At 34.9% G+C, this 21,347-nt stretch overlaps 1 protein-coding gene across 1 annotated transcript; it reads right to left on the minus strand.

Moving 5' to 3' along the window:
* Positions 1 to 933: 933 nt before the first annotated feature.
* On the minus strand, positions 934 to 19,855 carry LOC144440897 (nuclear receptor subfamily 6 group A member 1-like). Its single transcript, XM_078130344.1, has 5 exons — positions 19,668 to 19,855; positions 17,924 to 18,873; positions 5,502 to 5,554; positions 4,292 to 5,033; positions 934 to 4,000 (listed from the first exon to the last, which is right to left on the minus strand). Exons 2-5 carry the CDS (start codon positions 18,867 to 18,869, stop codon positions 3,801 to 3,803), a joined length of 1,941 nt encoding a protein of 646 aa, XP_077986470.1. The 5' UTR covers positions 18,870 to 18,873; positions 19,668 to 19,855; the 3' UTR covers positions 934 to 3,800.
* Between the last annotated feature and the right edge of the window lie 1,492 nt (positions 19,856 to 21,347).

The following is a 21,347-nucleotide window of genomic DNA, read 5'->3' on the forward strand; positions in this document are numbered from 1 at the left end:
CCTTTCAATTGCCTGTCAACTAGAAAACATACAATGTCAGCGCTTTCTAATGGCGTATTTAAGCAACTTTACAAAGTCAAAGGAAAAGACAAAATTCCATTACAGAAAAAATAGCACCAATGGCACTGTAGCACAACTGTACACTTTTTAAAAATCTTTATTCACATGCTGATCCATGCTAGGTATAGGAGTTCATTTGCTGAATGTTTATCCAGTTGCCTATCCAGCTCTGTTGTTACCTTTACTATACACACCATCATTTAGTTGTTGCTATGGGCATGGTCTTGTTGCTAGGCATATTTGCATATATTGTTGGAATGTTTTTCATTTGGCTATGAATCCACATGGTTATCTTTGTGACATACACCTTCGTTTGGTTGTTGCTATGGGCAGTCTTGTTGCTAGGGATATTTGCATACACTTTTTAATGTTTACTCACTTGCCTACCAGATGTTGTTTTAGTAAAATATACTAGCATTTGTTTGTTGCTAAGGGTGTGATCATGGTTGCTATGGTCAATTGTGCCATATTTTTTTAAACATCTGGAGAATAACACTTCTAGAAACATCTCTTCAAGTTTCAGTCTCAATTACCGAGTACTTTTTGAGATATAAGTTTTTGAACAAAATGGACATTTTTACACCTAATTTGCATATCGCTGATGAGATCATTACATGCTTAATAGTTTGTTATCTACACATCCCTAAATGCATCAGACCAATCTACCAAGTAGTTTTTCAGTTTAATTGATTTAAACCAAAATGACATTTTTTGACCAAAATCACACACCTGTGATGTGATCATTTTGCTTTGAACAATTTCCCAATTAGACACCAAAGGGAACATCCCCACCAAGTATCAAAACAATCAGCACAGCAGCTTTTAAGTGTACGTCATGCACACACACACACACACACACACACACACACACACACACACACACAGACAGACAGACAGACACTGCACCATGCCATAAGCACTACTGAACCTTTATCTGTTCAGTTGTGCTAAAAACACTAACAAATATTCCATATGCAAATTACTGATTTGAAATCTGTTGAAGCAGATGTATATATACCTGCAAATAAAAATAGGCAAAACAAAAAACTGCTTTCTATATACTACTTTCACTTTATAAGCCTCTTAACATAAACTCAAATTATATATCACTTTTAGGGTTTGGAAAAAGAAATCCAACACTGTATTTCAATGATTATAGTCTGCCATCCTCATACTGGACACCCCACACCCCTGAAAAATATTAGTTTAGCCTTTATGTAAATTGAGTCAGTTGTACTGTAACTATGAATTCTCTGTCATATAAAAGTGTATATTTCTGATGACAGCAATCCTTGGCTAATTTGGAAACCAGACAATAGCCCTTCATCAGAAAGCTGATGAACTTGATAACCAAACAGGACTCAGAGTTTCATATATAGTAGGACCTCCTCAGCTATCTCAGTAATCAGAAGCCTGTAATGTTAACTTATGCAACTCTGATTTATATTACGACTATACCAATATCTTCAGAATCATGGGGGTGGCAGGCTTAAGACAAATATGAAGTCTATTTCATTTTGTGGAGTTTTTTTAAAATAACACAATCCATCAAGTGATGAGAAAAACAAGAAATTTAGACTGAAATATGATCTGGCTCAGCGAATAAGATTGCAAAGGCTTATTCCCAGAACAGATCAAAGCTTGTGTATTTCAGAGATGATTCTCAATACCTGATATAATATTTCACTAGTCACTGACTAATCTCTCCAAAGGCTTTTGTATTTACTAAACTAGGAGCAAAGCCTGACATGTACACTACACAATGGTTTTCAGTCAACTTTCCCTTGTGCACTACCTAAAAATTTCAAAAAAAAAAATAACTCTTTTCTGTTTTTCTTACTTTTTTTCTCCACTTTCATAAAAATTGCACTATGGAAACAGAAAGTCCAACCTGTGTATTACATATTATGATTTACAGTCAGATCCAATGAAGATATTTCAGTGACTCCAACACCAATGCAAAATACTATTTCAGGTTCAGAGAATTAAGAATTCATGGTCAAAGGTCAAAATCTGTAGTCATCGGTAACACATCACAGTTTTGATGCCAATGCCAATCACTGCTTAGACTTTGAGTCTCATACATAACATCACTTGAAATTACCAGACTACAAAATAATACCAGTTCACATATATCGCTATAATTTGTATATTATTCACTCAGTAGAATTACAACTTTACATTTAACACATATATACTATAATACATGTACTTTTTTTCTTTTGATTCTTTCTCCAAAAAAAGTTGGCCATCAACATACCAAGGCACATGTCAATTTCACTCCCTCCCCTTCAACTTTCATTTTAAATGTACTTTCCCATACAATTCAGTGCAGAACCAGTGCACCACTGAACAAAGACAACAAAATATATTGCCACTTTACATTTTTTTTTTTTTTTTTTGTATTTTTTGAAATTTTCTGTCTATAGAGCAAGTCTCTTCCTGCTTTGTGAAATCATGGAAATCTTAAGAATTCTACTTTGTGACCCTGCTAAAGTCTGTACAGTTTATTGCTTAGCTTCATTTGGCAATAACTACTTTATAGTCCTTTACATTGTTTACATCTACCAAATACCTACTGCAGATCTACACTTATTTGCCACACAACTGAGCTGCTTATCTATGAGCACTAATAACAGATTTTAATACTAGTATAACTATTTAGCATATTGCAGATCTACAAATAGAGCTAATTAAAATTAGCATATTGCAGAACTACATATAGAGCTAATTAAAATTAGCATATTGCAGATCTACAAATAGAGCTAATTAAAATTAGCATATTGCAGAGGTACATTTAAAGTTAATGAAAATTAGCATATCTCAAATCTACATTAGAAGCTATACATATACAGATCACAATCATCAAAATTAGCATATAGCAGATCTACAAATTCAATTTATAAGTGCACATTGGACAGATGTCCTGTCATTACTAGTCTACTGTATTTTTTTACAATATTCTGTACATATTACAATTTGCATTATTTGTTTCGTTTTTTGTAATGGTTACAGCACCATATAGCCATCAATAAGCACCATCTAAAGTAAGCCACTTGCATGAAGCAATTACTGCAGACCCAAATCCTAACACCACACCACTCGCACGGCAATTGTACATCTCTGCAGCTCTTGCACACAAAGAGAGCTATAGTCGATATTACACCTCCATTTAGAAGGCGATGTGTTTACAGGACAGGACACATCCACACAAATTCATACTGTGTGCGATAATTTCATTTTGATATACATACATAAAAATAAAAAGTTAATGATAAATAGAAGTAATTTTCAACAACTTTGTGGTCATGTGACATACCATAGTCAAGTGACAACTAAAGGTCATGACCCCAAAACACCCATCCTGGCCCAAAAAGTGGACAATCCATTGATTCATTACTATTTACAATACAACTTGTTCAAAATTTGAAACAATAAGATTTTCACAAAACTTGCACATACTTTTTTTCTTTCCAATCACTGTCAATTTTTAACAAAGTGCACATATAAAGTATTCACAATATTTTTTTTTTTATCCTTGGAAAATATTTTCTTGATTCCCTGGATAGTTTTGTGTCATGACTAAGTATTGTGAAAGTTGTTCATAATATAATATAAAGATTGGCAGTGACCTCTGTTCTCTTGTTGCCAATTTTCAAGCTGTGTGATATACAAGATATATTTGGACTGTAACTACTATGTCCGTACTCTGATAGTGAAGAAAACTCTGTATTTCAAAATCAACATTTGGCCATTGCATTCAGTAAATAGGGCATATAGAGCAGCTTACTCTTGCACAAGAGTTCTGCACACTCAGCAAGTTCTGGAAATCGTGAGAGAATTTCTTCAAATCTGTTGGGATGAACTGGATAGTTGACTTCCATGTAGTCTTGTAATGCTTTGAGATAGGGTTCCCGTACTTTCTCTGCAATTTCTGCATCTGCGGTGAGTGAAAGAAATAGATGGCAGATATTAGAATATGTTTAAAAACTGTGCCACATTATTGAATCTTTTGGAAACAGTTTCACAAACTCATTTGATTTAGCTATGCAAAATGTGACAAGTTTGTAGTGTGCCTAAAACATTTACACTTTCAAATTTTGGATCCAATCAGAATGAACTTTGTAAGTGCTTCACATTTAACAGTCAAATCAGAATGAATCATGTAAATGTATCACATCTAACAACCAATCAGAATCAATCTTATGAGCATCTTAATCCTGATTCTTACCATTATTATTATTTGATATATTGCTGAGTAGAACGACCACTTTCATCAATAAATATTCATCTCTATTAATTTTGTAGGTATGAAACAAAGCAACCAGGTGGGTTAACTTTTCCACAATTTCACCCATCTCTTCCCGGAAGTTTTCCATGTCCAATTTCAGATCCAAAGTCTGGTTCAGACAGTCCTGTAATGATAACATGTTTCTGTACACATGTTGTTCAAAACTTAGTCCTCGGTTTGTTGTACTATTACGGAAGTTGATAGCATTGACAGCCACGGAGAGAAGAAGGAGCTCTTGCCATTTGGTTTTTAGTATGTAGGTGTGTTCCTCCGTCCCAAGTCTGGTGTAAAAGGGAAGATGTTTGACCCATTGGACTAGATGAAATACCAGGTCGTCACCTAGTTTACACATAGCTTTCAGCAGATCATCTGCGTAGTGAACCTCCCTCTTTGCAGCTCCGAAAGTATCATCATAGGCAATCTTTCCAAGAGCAGTTTCTGTCTGCTGTAGTACTTCTATCATCTGAGCAGTTTCCGGTTGGATTTCTCTGAAGGGTACATGTGGATTGTCAGGATTGTACATCATGTGACCTTGTTTCATGGCATCTTTCTCTTTCTTCATTGCTTCCCTGGCTGCTTTCAATGCCTGTTTCTCTGCCCGATTTCTCTTGTTCTCCATGGCTTTGATATGTGCCATTTGCTGGAACTTTTTGCGTAGTTTATCATAATTTCTGGGTTTGGTCTGTGAATAGAAAGGCAAATATTAAAATTAAACCTTTCATTTAAACTGTACATCAGTAGAAACTTGTTAAAACAAATAACACAATAAAATCTTAAAGATTGGATAGTAACGTCCACAGAACAATGTTTTGTTTACTTCAATCTGAAGTCTATATACTCAAATTTTATTTTCACTTTGAAAACAACATGAGAAAAATTCACTTTCAGAAAATGTAACCGAAAAACTAAAATAATTCATCTTTCAATAAATTTATGAAATGATACTCCAACAGTTATTTCATATTTGAAACAAACCCAAACTGTTGAACGATGTTGCATCTTTTGCTTTTACTCCCTCTGGTTACTTTCACTGGTTTAACATGTGTTGCATCTTTTGTTTATACTCCCTCTGGTTACTTTCACTAGCACAATTGGGTTGTGTATACCGGTATATCTAAGTTGACAGACAAGAAGCAAAAGACAACTTTACCTTGTAAGACAACCCTGTATTCCGACCACCTGGCATTCGATCTTCACGGACAGCTACAGAAAAATAGACAGAAAATGTTGTTTAGTATAAACTTTCAGAATAGATTCAAGTATATTACAAAGGCAATCACATTTTTTCTACCATCAAAGTAGCAATACTTTAAACTAATGAAAGGAAAAGATACCACTTTTAATAATAATATACATTATGTGATCAAATATACAATATGTACACTTGGTAAGATTTCTTAAATAGTTTTTTAGAATAAACACACTATGAGTGTTCTATTATTTTATTAGAAAAGATGTGTTTCTGCTGGCATCTAACAAATAAGTGCATGTGTGTGTGTGTGTGTGTGTGTGTGTGTGTGTGTGTGTGTGTGTGTGTGTGTGTGTGTGGGAACAGTGAGGGCGCCCTTCAGATGTAAGTGTGAGCCATGCATGTATGTCACATGTTGTGCATGTGGGTTGTTGTAAATATGTATGTTTACATGTGTGTCTGTGTGTGTTTTAAGTATATGTATAGCATTTTGTTGGTTGAAAATGTGCAAACTATAATGTGGACTGTTTTGTGCAATATTATAACACTAACACCTCTGTGTATGTGTGCAAAAGTATGTATGTATGTATGTATGTGTGTGTGTGTGTGTGTGTGTGTGTGTGTGTGTGTGTGTATGTATGTATGTATGTATGTGTGTGTGTGTATGTATGTGGGTGGGTGGGTAGGTGGGCGGGCGGGTGGGTGGATGGATGGATGTGTGTGTGTATGTATGTATGTATATGTGTGTATATGTGTGTATGTATGTATGTATGTATGTATGTGTGTATGTATGTGTGTGTGTATGTATGTATGTGTGTATGTATGTATGTGTGTGCACGTGTGTGCATATGTAATATTTGTATATATCATATGTAAGCGTATATATGTAAATATTTATATGCAAACAATTTGTGTGAATTCATTGAATCCTATGTCATGAAGTCTAACAATTTATTGCTAGAAATAAACACCGTAATAAAAATTATAGAACAATGGAGAAAAAACAAGATATATCGGTTTCGACATGATACTGACATTGCATACTATTACATGTAAACAATACAACATACACTCTATTCAATCATTCATTCAATTAAACTTATTCAGTGGTGCCACTTGGCATCATTTGTTAGTCTACATCTTACATAACCACTGTCTGTTGGAAACTATTTTTGTGCCGACAAATAACAAAATATGTCCATGATAACAACTAAACAAACCTATATCAAATCAACTATTGAATACTATTGTCTACATTTGATTATTTTTTGTAAACTCTATTCATACTGCTGATATTCAGCCCTTTCTTTTCAAAGGTAACATAAATTATCTTTGATTGGATGGATGGATGGAATGATTGTATTTTGTTCGATTGATTAATTAGTTTCCTATCCTTTTGATTTCTGTTAGAAAGATACTTTTTTTAATCATTTCGATTTCTTAGAAATAACCACATTTCAAATCATTTTGAATATCTGCAAGATGTGTACATTTCAACTATATCAATACCTATCAGACATAATAGTATCTGCAAGATATGTATATTTCATTTCTGCAAAATGTACATCATTTGATTATCTGTAAGAAGTATATATATAGTTTGAATCCTTTTCATTTCCATCAGATGACCATCATATAAATTACTGCCATGATACTTAAAATACATTTCTGATCCCTTTATTTTCTACATGATACTTAAAATACATTTCTGATCCCTTTATTTTCTACAAGATGTGTACATTACAGATCAACAATGTATAACATCATATGATAAAGTGACTGACCTTTTCAGTGGTCATCCACCCCTCCCCCTAACACCTATTTTTTTCTCATGGCCAAAGCATGAGTTCACTGACCTCTGTTGATTACCTTGGCAACTACACTTTGGAAGACTTATTATGCTCACTTCTGCCATACTTGTAGGAAATCACCATTCAAAACCATGACAATATCTACTCATGCCTTCTTTAATATAAATCAGACGACTGTGTTTGACACCTGAGTGTCTCGGTGATCAAGGTAGGTTTTTGTACAACTAGACTCACACGACAAGAGTTTGTCTACAAGAACTAATTTCAAAATCCTGTATTTTCACATGCCCAAAGACTCTATGGCTATCTGACTCAACATACTGGCCCATCAAAATGCCAAAGTCAAACCAGGTAGATAGCCAAGTCACTGAATGTATTTTCACTTATCATATATTGCAAATGATCTTTTTTTAAGTTTTCTCCTCTCATTTTTCTTATAAAACTGTACACACATTTGTGAGTAGATTTAATTTGAAGTAAGATATTACACACTTCAAAATCAGTTTTTTTTATTGAAGTTTCCCTATCTCTTCATAAAATTGTGTACATTTTGAAAAATTTGTACACGACTTGTGTTTTTCCCATTTCTTCTCCAAATCGAAATCAACGTAAAAACAAAAAAGTCGTCAACATATAGTACATAATAATACTACATGTGGGCGTTTGCAAATAAGGATCAGATGATCATATAGTCTATAGACTATCATGCCACACTCAGACAATCATCCACTTAATGTAAAGAGGGTGAACAGCCTCTGAGCTAGTCTAGTTCCTACAAGGTGGTATCATTACGATTTATACCTCCACTTACATCCAGACTACCTCTCAGCTAACAGAGAAATGGCCTTTATCATATACCCAGTACCAATATCTCCCTTCCATTTATAATCCAATAGAGAGCCAGCCATCAAACCTTGCAATAATTGTCGGTATCATACCCTGACACTTTACCCAAATATGACAAGTGATATACTCATTAATATCCATTCACTCAGTAATTTGACTTTGATATTTTCCTTACTATATTTACATTCTAACACATACAATAAAAATTAGTTCACTATCAATTTTATCTGGTTATGTGATTTTAAGTATACCTACACCAATTCTTCTTTTGAACTCAAACCATGACAACTGGTTGCCATGGTATCTCATTATATCTTAAACATTTTGCAACATAAGGTATTACCTCAGATGCTTTTTCGTAAACTGTATGAAATTTGGAGACCACAGATACCGGAAACTATACTTCTTTTTTAATATTACCCTGTATCATTGGGGAACAACAGTCCATTTTGATTAGTCATGATTTGGTTCAAGTTACAACTCAAACCAGGATGGGGTAAACAATATACAGACATTCCATACTGTTAAAAAACATATCACAGTATTTCCCTTTATTTTTCTTGAGTGACCTAAGGGGACTTGTCATTACGAGTTGATCGAGTATTTTTCTGCTGAATGAAGAAAATTATTGGAAAAATTAAATACTATGATCATAATTTATGGAAAATAATGACAATTTGGAATGCTTTGACTCGCAATGCAAGTACTGTAAATGTCACGTGTGACGTAGCATTCAACAAGGCTTGAATGCAGTAAAATATGGCTACCCAACCTCCCGACTACCCAAACCATGGGCTAGCTCGCCTAACAAACTTCCTCCCTCTTGACTACCTAAACCAAGGACTACCTAGTGCATAACAAAATCCCTTCCCTAATCTCCAGTAACTAAAAATCTAGTTTGAAAGGATGTCACTCCTTTAGGTACAGAGATCCAGACAGAAACAGCCACTTTAAGATAACGCCTAGCTTACATAATACTGACAGACATTCTGATTAGTACAATTGAATAGTATTACATGTAGTATCAGAAGACTTGAAGATTCTCAAGGCCAATGATAAAACACAAACTACTAATGCTAGTACTAATACTAGTTAACTATACAACTGTCCACTTTACAGTTTCATAATATAGATTATTTGTTAATACTGGAACTAAAACTCTCATTACAATAACTAGTATTCTGTGCCACTGTGGCTTCAGAAATCTACCTGATCATTCTAGAAGATTGGCTTTCTTGTGTGTGTTTTCTAATTAATAATTTTTTTTTTCCTGGGGGTGGGGGGGTGGGGTTTGTTAGTTGTTTTTTGGAGGGGGTTTCCTGTTTGCTGCTCATTAAAAATGTATCTGGAGTATTTTGCTTACTGAAATATACTTTAATACCCATCACTCAGCTTAATATTGACTTTAGAAAGGACATACGCAAGATCAAACAGCAAAAATTCTACGTTAAAATCATTAGGCTTTTTAATTAGTGAAACACAAATCTGGTATTATGGCAGAAGGCACGTGCATTTGACAGCAATGAATGATGTCTAAATGACTCTGTATTTGCACAGTAGCCATCTTAGCAACAACATCGTCATTACGTCTATGCTTTTAGACAGACAATGTTACCATGGCAACACTTGAATCATGAAGGATTACAAACAAAAAAACAAACTAAAACTGCCAATCAAATGGAATAGATCACTGACATTATAATCCAATTTTCATTTACATCATACATACGATCACATGGTTTCAAACCATCTCTAAGGTAATCCCGACACACTAATACTGTTTCTAAATGATGTTTTGTAAAAAAAATAAGTTTATCTTGGATATTATGCAATACAGTACAGGGTAAACACAGGATAAACAAACAAACTCAAGGGTAACTATTACAGAAACAGACAACACCAACCACCACTATAGATCTCAACGGTTGATACTGATAATAGCGAGTTCCTAGAACTTTCCAGAGCACAGGTAGTTTGAATACACGTTTGTTACTATCAAATAATCTTCAGATGGAATCAAATTCTAACAAAATTCTAGTGCTGATTTTAGTTACATTGTGAGCATACATTGCACGGTTCTCTTCAGGAATTTCCATACTAGCTCATTAACATAACAATTTACTATATTGTTATGTAAATTACACCATTTTTTTACTTAAAAGTTAGAGGCAATCTCATACTGATAATAATTAACTTTCACTTCTTTAGTCATCAAAATGTATAAGTAAAAAAAACTTGTACATTTTTAAAAAAATATATAATGAAATACAGATATACATGTAGGTAAGATATGACTTATGAGTCTTACTAAACTATGACAATTAGCATGTGATTATCATAATATGTCAAGTCATTCAGTATTTAAATGATAAAAATGTGTGCAGAAATAAGCATGTGGAAACTGCATGCTTTACAATTACATCACATCATGTTTGTACATGCCACATGCCACCTAGCAGCTGTGTTGCATGTTGGTGGGTATTTCAATAGTAATCCCATTGTGGTGCCACCAGTAGCAATAACTGTCACAAAAACATGTCAAAAGTTATGAAAGATTGAATAAATTATATGATAATATCATTGTCTAAAGCCAGTGTCATCTCCAGTAGTGTTTCCTTTATCAACATCTGTGTCAAACAGCTGTTACAATGGGGGAGGCAGGACCATCTTTTCACCATTATGTGTGACAGTATCTGTTTTGAGTGTAGTTCTGTTATAAAACCATTTGTAATCCGTATTATGACACCGACACTCTCCTTCAAATTCAATAATCTGTTATTCTTGGTACAAAGTGAAGCCTCTCAATCTCTTTTTACACTGTAATGAGTTGAGTCAGACTTATTAAAACTTACACTGGATGTCTCTCCTCCAAATTTCCTAATGAATTTCATCACAACATCATGAACTAATGCCAGCAATCTCTATGTAAAAAAAGCACTCTTGTGACCTTTCTAGACAAATAGGTTAAATTGAATGTCAAAGTATACTAGCTAGATATAGAAAATATACATTTTTGATCAGCTGTACAGTGGAAAGGTTTCCCCCAAAATTTCTCAGGACTAACAAAATACACTTGTACTTTCCTTCACAAATTTTTGTAACACTATCCAAAATACGTCAATATTGCAATGTAAATTGGGAGAAAGTAACTTTCTGTTACAGTTCACATTATTTTCCCACAAAAATTCAATTTGTCAACATTTAGACAAGAACATCTTTGTTTATTTCTGCACAGCAATGTTTGCTGTTTGAGATAGTAAAAAGAAATAGAGCTCACCGCCTTGAAAGTATTTGGTTATTGGCAACTATTGAAGTTGAACTGAATTTTGTTTGTGAATTTCTGTACTTTGACACCAAAATTTTGAAATCAATATAAATAAAAGTTATTTTCCTATATTCAAGTCTAAAATAAACTAAGGCAATGCCAAAAATTAAGCTAAAACCAAGAATTTGTGGAACACACATACTCAATGCCGAGTGCAATGCAAATATCAGAAACATGTCTCAACACAGAAAAATCTGAAATCTTCACCGAGAGGATTACAGTTATATTTGTTCATGAATTGACAATTGCTTTCTCTCTGGTGATTATCTGTGGTACTTGCAAAGTCAGATATATACTGATATCGTTCAACAAATTCTTTGCACAGTTTTTGTCCATGCATAACTAATATCCAACTTTATGGCCAACTCAGAATGAATTTTCCCTATATTAAGTATAGAAGGATCTCTCACTTTTACTGATTTAGGATCCTGGGTTTTACATGTAGGATACTCTAAGTGTTAAAGTGTACGGTAGGAGTCTCTCAAAGTGGTAGCACAGAAGGAGAAGGAGTATATCAGATTCATGTTGCCCCCCCCCCCCCCCCCCCCCCATCTTTCCCTTAAGCATAGATTCCAGGCTACTCATCAGAAGGAAAAGAAATTCCTGGTTTCCATTGGGAAAATTTGTCCATGAAGTAATTTCATACTTAAAAGAACAGAATAAACCAACAGACACAACACAAGTACTATTTTGAGTGCAAGCCTCCAAATCCTGGTATGTGAAACTTCCCATGGCCAATGTCAAATGTGTTCGGAGTTCATTCACTTGCACTAGTGTAATATGATAGTCACAACCTATTTTTAAGATCTGGGGAAATACTCAGCATGAGAGTTCTACAGTTTAAGACTATTCATTTATCTAGTTTCTTAATACACAGGATATTTCTCTCAAAATTGTACATATCTAATTTCACTATTTTTTACTTTGTTACTTTATTTTGCCACATCCCAATCTGTTATTTCATAGTTTTCAATTTACATTTTATTAGAATCAACGTTTTTTCTTTAATTTTCCTTAGAGACCTTGAAACAGGTTTAAATGAGCTATGCAAACAAGGTAAATAAATATGAAAAGTAAAAATGTCTGACCACAAAAGCATAAAGACAAACTCATCAAAAAACACCAGACAGATTCAATAAAATTTCATATTGATTTAACAATACTAAATGTAAGGACTTTTTTGTCGTCATTATCCATCTATAAAAGGTGTCTTTTTGTGTTTCGTCAAGGAACTTATCTCCCCGTATCTCATCCTTATAATCTTGGAGCCTTGAATAGAAAAGATCAATAATTGGAAGTTGGCTGTAATTAGTTATTCATAAAGGTCATTTGACTGGTCACTGACCCTTATGTCCACTGCTGTTACATCACAACCTTCAGCCACTGACCAGGACTATCTCATTCTAGTATTAGGGAGGGTCAATATCTATCTCATACAGGTAGTAGACTATCCCATTCTAGTATTAGGGAGAGTCAGTATCTACCTCATACAGGTAGTAGAATGAGGGGCATCATATGTAGCATCTATGTTAGATAATTAATATCTAACAAAAGTTTCAAATGCCAAAAAGAAATTTGTCATCCTTTCCTTCCCTATTTCTTCAAGCTCATTTTAACTAAAGTTTAATTCATTCAAAGGTAATTTTCTGTATAAGTTAAATGTTTTTTTTTTATCCAAGCAATAAAATGGTAACATTATAACATAATAAAATTTAGGAATCCTTCCCTACATAATATGAAAATAAATGTAACTTCCTACTAACCTTGTCTTCATTTCTTCAACTCTAATTATCTGATAATCTATAATGACATCAATATTTAATTCTACAAGGAACTAAGAGTTAAAACTACTATCAACTCATGTCATTACATCAAATCATTAAAAATTCTTTTTTGCTTCAAACATTGTTGTCATGGCTGCAACAGTTTGTTGGCCTTCTAGAATTCTTGTATTGGTCAAAAAAACCTTGGAGATGTTGAATTAGAAATGAATGGTCAATAACCCCAGACATGTCCAGACTCCTTGGCTTTTGTCCAGTTTAGTTTGTTTAGAGGGCAAAGTATGTGGGATGGTGGCCTTGATGTTACGTAAACCCATACACCACTGATGGCAGACTGCCACCCTGTCAAAGGAATACAGTAGACCTATGACCTGTTGTTGTCTCTCTGCAGTTTGAAGAGCCTTGATACTACCTACATTCCAGTGTTATGGTTAACTACGCATTGAACCTTTCACATACATTGTCACAGTTCTCATCAGTAATTAGCATCACCTTTCCTTCCAAATTCATTACCATGACAACAAGTGTTGCTTAGCAACAACATCTCTGTTACATCACATTTGAGAGAGGCAAGGCTATTTACCAAGTTTGTTCATACAAGCTTGCTATGGAATATTTTGGTCGTAAATTTTCCAGAGCTTTTTCCAGACTTAACACAATTCTAAATAGTAATCTTTCACATCTTTCTTAATATCTTTTAATAAACCATAAAAAAATATGCAAAAATATGATGCTCATGCAAAGATCATCTCATTTTTTCACATCAACATTTTTTATAAATCGAAAAATCTCAACTAAAAATACAGCAACGGTTGTAGTCATTGCAGTTCCGTTTATCTAGGAATTCTTAATTTGTACATTAAAACAAATAAAGGTTAAAGATTATAAATTATGGGATGTAGCAAATAGTACAAAAAACTTGCAATGGCATTGTCACAGTTGAAATCACAGACAGTAGCCTATGGTAGTTTGACCACAACAAATCTCTAGGGTGGATGCCATTGTTGAATAGATAGATTATCACTGTTGAGCCAATGCCATCAGTGGTCATTCACCCGGCCTCTTACTTTTATTCTCACCACCAACTGTGCTAAGTCCTTGCCGTGAATCTGCCCACTGCTACCCTGGGAACTAGCCTTGTCGTAACTTTAGAATGGTACTAGACATTCTATGGTCATTGATACCCAGGCCTTGTACTGTCGGACTATTCAATAATGCTTTCAGGGCCAAATTCAACTTCAAAGTAAACAGACAACACCAGGGCCAAGAAAATGAATAGGATGAGCCCAGCCAAACACAGTATTGTGTCAAGCGCAATAGCAACAGAAAAGTTTATCATGATTTGGACAATCGTGATACTATTTGTTCAGAAGAAGAAAAACCTATCTATGACAACTAAGATAGACATTGTTTACCAACTTTTTTATAATTTCCCCTTTTTTTAGAACGCCAACACTCCGGAAATAGACCGTTTAACTACAGGAAATAACTCCACAGATACTTAACACATTATCTTCTTCTTTTTTTATTATGTCTGATAGATTTGTTTTGAACTGCATTTACACTGTCAACTCTGGAACTGAAACAGATTTGCAGATGTAAGAAACTCTATTTATTTTTCTAATTATGACAACCATTTTAAGTTGGTCTGCTCTCAATTAATGTAATTTTTTATTGAATACACACAGCAGTAGCTACAAAATATGTTCCAAAGTAGTTCATTTTTCTTGTTTATTAAATTATTTGGGTTTTTTCCAAATACGGTTTATTGTGAGATCAAAACTTTATTCTAGGCAGGTGATTTGTGCCCTACTTTCTAACTACAAGAAGTTGTTTCAATTGCAGCAAATTCCTGGTTTGTGGTCTGACACAGGTTAACCACTGACTTCTGGATAAACCACAGCCGATGGAAACTTGCCAAACTTTTCTGATAACTACAGCTATTTTAAGCAGTCTGACAGGCTGAATTATGAGTGACTTAAGGTGTCTCATGTCTCAAGGTTACACTAATGCAAAGTTTGCACCAATGTCTGCTGAATGTTGTCTCTGAATAGAAACTGATTAGTCAAATCAATAGAGAAACAAAAGAAACCTTCCACCCACATATTCCATGTGAATAAAACATGACAGTTACGTAAGCTGTCCTAATACACCATGTACAAACACAATTACTCCTAATACCACTGCATTCACAATCAAAGTGAAAGCACACAAATTTTATTCAAATATACACAAAACAAAATGTTTTCATTATTTCTTTTCTTTTAAAAAAAAAATAAAATAGAATAAAAAGTGGCTTGAAATTAAATTTTTTCCTCACACAATTCTTGTACAGAAGTATTATACCTACATAGAGGAAAATGTTAATGTCATCTATTTCTTTTGAGGGGGGTGGTGTCCCTGTGTCATCAAAGCTTGGGTACATATTCAGAAAGTGTCTTTTTCATTGTTATTATAGTTTGTGCCTTATTTCCACGTTTTTTTCCTCCAATCAAATTCTGAATTTTTTACTTCCACTTCTTTTGTACTGTTTCTGATTGAGTACAACTTTTTTAAGAAGATGGTTACACACTTGACAACAGCAACAATTTTTAGTTATACAGTGACCCTTCACCTACATTCTACTTTTCTCTAAGACACCTGTTCCTTCTATTTTCCACTTTTTCACACAAAAGAAACAGAAATGCACTTCAAAGTTATGGCCTTGGGACAGAGACAAAACTTTGTTGGAATGTAGCCACCACAAGAAATAGAAAGTATTAAAAAAGACTCTGAACAATAATCAATATGCAAATTACTGTGGCTGGTATTTGGGTTCTGATTGGTCGGTATCCTTGGATATGACCTTGAGACTGTCCATAACTATTTGCTCTTAATAGGAGATAGAATCACATTCTTTAATGTGTCACTAATTAAGCTCGGAGGTTTTTGCCCCTTATTCAATTAAATTCAACTCTGTAGTAATGGTCGGCCCTGAGAGTCTTCAAGTCAATGAATAGGAATAAATGATGCCTGCAGTTATTCACACCAAAATCTCTCACTGATGTATTCATCAGATTTTTTTTCAGACAGAGATTAAAAATTAATCTTGTGTAATTATCTCTCTTTTCTTCAAAATTCTTAATCAGATATGATGGAGTGGGGAAAAGAAGGGAGGTGTCAAGTGGAAATTTTGCACTGTTTCTGGTGCACATTATGACATAGAATACATCTATAGAAGCACAGGTTCTATTCTATTCTAAGACGGTGCCAATACTGGTACAAGTAGTAACCTGTCTGTTGGCTTAATTTGTGAAATGGTGAATAAAAATGATGGTTTTGGAGTCGCAAATTCAGCCAACAGACAAACTCTGGTGTGCTATTAGCCTCTCAGCTAACATTGGCTTGGAAAGAATGTAAATATGGTATAGAAAGAATGTAGTATCAAAGCAAACGCCTACAGACAAGACACATGGCACAATAGTGTTGACATACACACACAAAAAAAATTGCTGTGTGCCAAACCCCTCAAACTTCATTTCTTCAGACTCACACACATAACTTCATATTGAATTCAGTCATGAAAATATAAACAACAAAAATCAAAGAGCTAGCCAAAAGTAATACTGTATTTGCTTATAAAGAACCTTGGAGTAATTATACTGTCTCTTCAAGGAAGAACTGAGTAAATCTGAAAAAAACATTTTTTCATCAAGCAGGTGAGTTGATATTCAAAATTTCCAAGTCACTCTCTTCAATATCCTTCCACAAACACATGATATGCCAAGTACAAGGTCTTTAAAACATGAAACATTTCTAGCCGTCTGATTTCAGTCACTTTGAATCATACCTACTGAAGCTTACTGTCTGTCGTAAGAAACACCAGCATTTACGTACACTCACGCCATCACACATCCCGCTTAAACCCTAGTCTCACATCCATGATTACAAATTAAGATACGGTACCAGCATAACTGGCAAAATATTATATATATGTTTTTAAAAAAACCTTGAATGGTGTCTGGTCCGTCATTGCCACATAAACAAGCAATGACACTGACTTTAAATAGGCCTATACATTAAATATTTACTTAACAGAGAAACTGAGTCATTTTCTTTTTTCTGATCACACTGTTTGTAGTTCTTTAACTTCTAACCTTTGCCTTACTTTACACTATTACAAGCGGAAAACAAGTTTCAGGTTTCAGACAGATTGTCCAAATATAATACATAACATGCTCTAAGTATGTCTACGCTGCAATGCATCTTTTGGTCTGTTTTAAATATTGCATTTGCAGCTGCCAAGCAATATAATTAGTAGAAATTCTGAAAAATACATCAAATAATTCAAATGAATGTTGTGTATTTTACAAATAAATGGTATATAAAATATTATTTTTTCTAAGTAATTGTTAGTCTGTACCTAGTGACAAAGTTTTAATGCAGTTTTGTACAAATTTGAGTTTTCTATTTATCAGAAGAAACTGTAGTTTGAGATGAAAACATTAGTAAAACTTCCAAGGATTCAGACACACGATGTATCAAAGCCTCATCCCCCCCACCCCACCCCCACCCCCACCCCCCACTCCTCATCCTCCCCTTCCCCCATCCCAAACATTTACAGACAAGGATTCTACATACCTTCCAATAGCATTCCCTTCATAAGACACTTCTGGAAACGACAATATTGGCACCTATTTCTCTGTGCTTTTGTGATTTCACAGTTCCCTTCTCCAACACAGGTGTAGACACGTTTGTTCTGGACTGTTCTTTTGAAGAATCCTTTGCATCCCTCACATGTAATAATACCATAATGTAAACCAGTAGCTCTATCATTACAAATACTGCAAAACATCAAAGAATCGTCTTCTTCTGAGTTGCTTTCTTCACTGTGACCCTGGCTGTCCAGTCCTGATCCTATAGTTTCAGCACCATTACCTTGGGCTGGGGTTGTGGGTGCAGAATGAAAAAGTCTATGAGGGGATGGGATGCTATGCGGTGGGAAAGGAAAATGTGTAGTGTTCAGATTGTTCTGAGTAAATGGTGTCATTGGAGTGTAAATGAAGCTGGCGGCACTCATTGGTGATGGGATAATACTTGATCCAGGACTTGGAAGGCTTCCTGTTGGTGATGACCGCTGACTTCCTGGTGATGGAGCATTGCTACGAAAATAACGAATGGCATCTGCACTTAGAGGTGGATTCATGAGAATTCTATCTCTTTCAAGTAATGGATTTTTCTCTGGTTTCAAGAACCCTTCTGTAAGCCTTTGGTGTAACTGTGGACTATGTGGACTTATGGTCAACAACGGAGGGGGTGGTGGTATTGAAACGGGTGAAATGGTGACTTTTGGGATGACTGGAGTACTAGTAATCTCTTTTTTCTCTGGACTTGTTCTTCCTTCCTTCATTGTCTCTGCTAACTCGCTCGCTTGATACAACCCACTCCATCGTTTTGTTGGTGGCAGTTTCTTCAACTGTATTTGGTTACCTTCATCGCTGGTCACTTCCATCATGCTTCGAAATTTCTTATCTTCCAAAGGTTCCACTAATCTGTCATCTAGTAGTGAGTCGAATATCCGTTTCATTTCACTACAAAACAACAAATTAAAAAAAAGTTACTATGGAGGTGTGGACAATCTTCGACCGAAATGATGAATTTCAATGACCAATTTAAAAAAAAATCTTAAATCGGAACACAATTCTAATTTCATTTTCATTCTTCCTCGTCAATTGTAAAATCATTTATAAATCTCTTGATACTAGGAAGAGGGAGAGAAATGACATAAAAGAACGTCATTTACATGTAACGGCAATTACACGTACTTATAAATAGCTTTCTTTCACATATTTCAAAACCGCTATTTGTAAATTTATGCATTCGGATTCACAACGCATACTTTTCAAGTTAAATAATTGTGGCTAGCCGTTTTGCTGTACAAGTTTTTTTTCCTCTGCTCGCTCGGTCTGATCGAACACGCATGTCAATATATTCCACAGCATCAGTGCTGTCGACACGGGAGACAATATCGATACACCGACCATGCTTGCGCTCTCGTAAACAAACGATCGGAGAAGAGACCGTTTACTTCCTGGTCTACCACATATACGCCACATTAACTTATAACTGTACATCAAAGTTTTTGCAACAATGTACACATTATCTTGACAAAGTAACAAATTTGCAGAACGTCGAAATATCAACATCGCGAGAGAAAAAAAGATACCGCCCGAGATTTATGCTAGTAGTTACATGAATGATTAAAAATACCAAAGATGTGGAAGTAAAGTTTTCAATTTTTGGCGATTAATGACCTTTCATTTAAAAGGTGAAATGTCGGACACTGAGAACTAGAACGGGTTGACTCAGTAATGAACGTACTCACCGGGAAGAATCGACTCTAAATAAATATGTCAAAACGGCACTGGTAAAGTTGCGACGTGCTGGTTCGGGTTTGTCCGGCTTGGATGACCACTGTGTCAGTGTTACGCCCCGTTCAGTCTCAAGTCTGACAGGCAAAACACTACGGTTGGCTAAAAATAACACGAATGGACCAGCCAAGAGGAATATAAATTAGCAGAGGTGAATGAACGCGTGTATGACCTTTCTGCGTGAAGACGGGTGACATAAAGGTAAACAATATCTTCGTTCACGGTAGAAAAAGTAGTTCATACCCAAAATCGTTGTAATTTAGTGTAGACAAATAAACAAATCAAAAACATCATATTCTGCATTATGCATATTTTTAATGGAATCTTTCTGTAGCATTAAAAACGAAATACTGAATTAAATTTAGAAATACTTAGTAAATGCGCAATGATATGAAGGACAAGTTATGTCGTACAAGGCACTCAGACACAAGGTTAGTCGTCGGTTAGTACAAGTCGACTAGACCACGGGGGCGATGATCTTATTCTGAGGGACAGTGGTTACGTCATCGTCTAATTGTCTTGCCATTATTAGCAAATTTATTTGCATACAACGGAAGTGAAACTTGCACTAATGAGTTGCTCGCTACACACAGCTACTTCATAACAAATGACAATCATTGTTCTAAAAATTAAAGTTGGGACTCGATATTATGCGAATCTTTGTTCGAATTACCTATTAACATTTACCTGTAGGGCTGTGCTCCCATGGTAACTGTGACGGTACGGTGATGCTAGGGCTCGAGGTCATTTCATTGGTTAGTTCATTGTTGAACGACAACATGACGTACACAAACTATTTGCATAAAACAAGTTCGTGATTTATGATGATGACAATGCTTTGCAATGTTAGTTTCACCATTTAGCCCGCGTATGGTATATTTTAATACTAGTTTTAATACAGAAAAAAATGAGCAATAATCGCGCGACCGTGACGGTAATTACCTATGTCGATGAATATAGTTATTTTTTTTCTTCAATAGATGCCCATGACTCGTGGACTTGACCACACTTCATGACTTATGATGATTGGGGGCGCAATTACGTATACATACCGTACCATAATAAGTATACAGTACCACCCCCACCCCCACCCCCATGACAGTGCCTTGTGGCTGCGCCTAAATACAGATATTATTATTAGACATTTTTAAACATATACTAAACAAACAATTAAAAAATTATATGATTTTAGAAAGAAGTGCCTCATCACACAGATCATGACGTCACCATAAACCCATCAATGTACGCATGTTTGTCCTTCACCGCCAATGAAGGTCAGGGTCGCTCAGATTTAGTTCCGTGCGCAAATAAGTTACTTGTTTGGGTTCACGGCAAATGTAGGTCGGGTGTACTTACGCAAGTCGAAGCGCCTCACTTCCGTTCGACATCTCTATATGTAGAACAGTCAATAGTAGAACAATATTTCACTGGAGATATATTGGACGCAAGCGAACATTCTTTCACGAAGGAAAACTTTATTTTTTTAATCGGAAATATTGAACGTCGGACAAATATTTTCTTTAAATTTAAACTTGCAATTTGGATTTCTTTTTCTCCTATTACAAAGGTAATACCAAAATTCCCAACGTCACCTCTAGGTGTATTGTACGAACAACGGGCAATATTTTTATTTA

The sequence above is a fragment of the Glandiceps talaboti genome, chromosome 10 (genome assembly GCF_964340395.1).
Source record: "Glandiceps talaboti chromosome 10, keGlaTala1.1, whole genome shotgun sequence".
In the NCBI taxonomy this organism is placed as follows: Eukaryota; Metazoa; Hemichordata; class Enteropneusta; family Spengelidae; genus Glandiceps; species Glandiceps talaboti.